Source organism: Antrostomus carolinensis, unplaced genomic scaffold (genome assembly GCF_000700745.2).
Source record: "Antrostomus carolinensis isolate BGI_N321 unplaced genomic scaffold, ASM70074v2 C13142716, whole genome shotgun sequence".
Classification (NCBI taxonomy): Eukaryota; Metazoa; Chordata; class Aves; order Caprimulgiformes; family Caprimulgidae; genus Antrostomus; species Antrostomus carolinensis.
This window is the reverse complement of record NW_010354082.1, coordinates 1-1,071: the sequence shown is the minus strand read 5'-3', so window position 1 is coordinate 1,071 and position 1,071 is coordinate 1. Positions and strand designations below refer to the sequence as shown.

The 1,071-nt window shown below is 53.1% G+C and overlaps 1 protein-coding gene across 1 annotated transcript; it reads right to left on the bottom strand.

The window, feature by feature from the left end:
* Positions 1-6: 6 nt before the first annotated feature.
* On the bottom strand, positions 7-1,065 carry LOC104531646 (toll-like receptor 2 type-2; the record flags this gene model as incomplete). Its single annotated transcript, XM_010176590.1, has 1 exon — positions 7-1,065. A coding segment is annotated over one exon (1,059 nt), but the record flags the coding sequence as incomplete, so codon positions are not given.
* Between the last annotated feature and the right edge of the window lie 6 nt (positions 1,066-1,071).

Below are 1,071 nucleotides of genomic sequence, written 5' to 3'. Positions count from 1 at the left end.
CCAAAACATCGCCTGCTGCTCTTCTTCAAGAGGCCACTCCAGGTACGTCTTCGTGTTCATGATCTTTCGCAGTTTGCAGAACCTCTTGGGAATCGCTTTGCTCTGGATGGGCTCCAGGAGGACGAGAATTGCTGCATCGTTGTTCTCGTCAAAGAGGCGGAAGTGCGAGAAGTCCAGCTCGTATTTGCACCACTCGCTCTGCACAAAGTGCTCGGACAGCACAAAGAGCGTTTTGTGGCTCTTCTCTATGGAGTCAATGATGTTGTCCACGATCCACTTCCCAGGCACAAAGTCCCGCTTGTGGAGGCAGAGCCGAAAGGGGGGGCAGGCCTGCTCCAGCTCCCGCACCATTACGTTTTCCACCCAGTCGGAGTCATTCTCGCTGTAGGAGACAAAAGCGTCATAGCAGATGTCCCTGGGCGGGGCTCGCTTGGGCTTCCGCTTCGCTTGGAGCCATGCCCAGGTCATTCTCAGGTACCAGATCGCGTGGTACTTGTGGCTGACAACCACGAGGATGAGGATGACCAGGAACACCAGGGCGCAGATCAGTGACACCATGAGGGACCTGTGGCACTCCATCAGGGAGAGGTGCACAGCTCCCACCTGCGCCCCTCGCAGGGCCAGGGGAGAGTCACAGACATACCCATCTGGCCACCCCACCAGCACCTGGGCTATCCCGGCCTGGTGGTGGATGAAGGAGAGGAATTCACAGGAGCAAATGAAGTTGTTGTCACTGGCATCCAGCAGCTCCATTTTCTTGAAGGACTCAAACTCTTCCCTGGATAAACTGTTGAGCTTGTTTCTTCTGACTGACATGGCCACTAAGTTAGGAACGGGTGCGGCACCAGGCAGGGTCTTCAGCTGGTTTTTTGTGAGGTACAGCTCTTTGAGAAATGGCAGTTGCAATCCAAACTCCTTCAGGTTGTTAGTGCTAACGTCCAAAACTTCCAGCGTCAGGGGAATGCAAGTCGTTAGTTTAGGAATTTGAGTGCTGGAGAGGTTTAAATATTTCAGGGTTTTTGGCCATTCACACACATCTGGAATCTCACCAAAATTATTTTGGCTAATGTC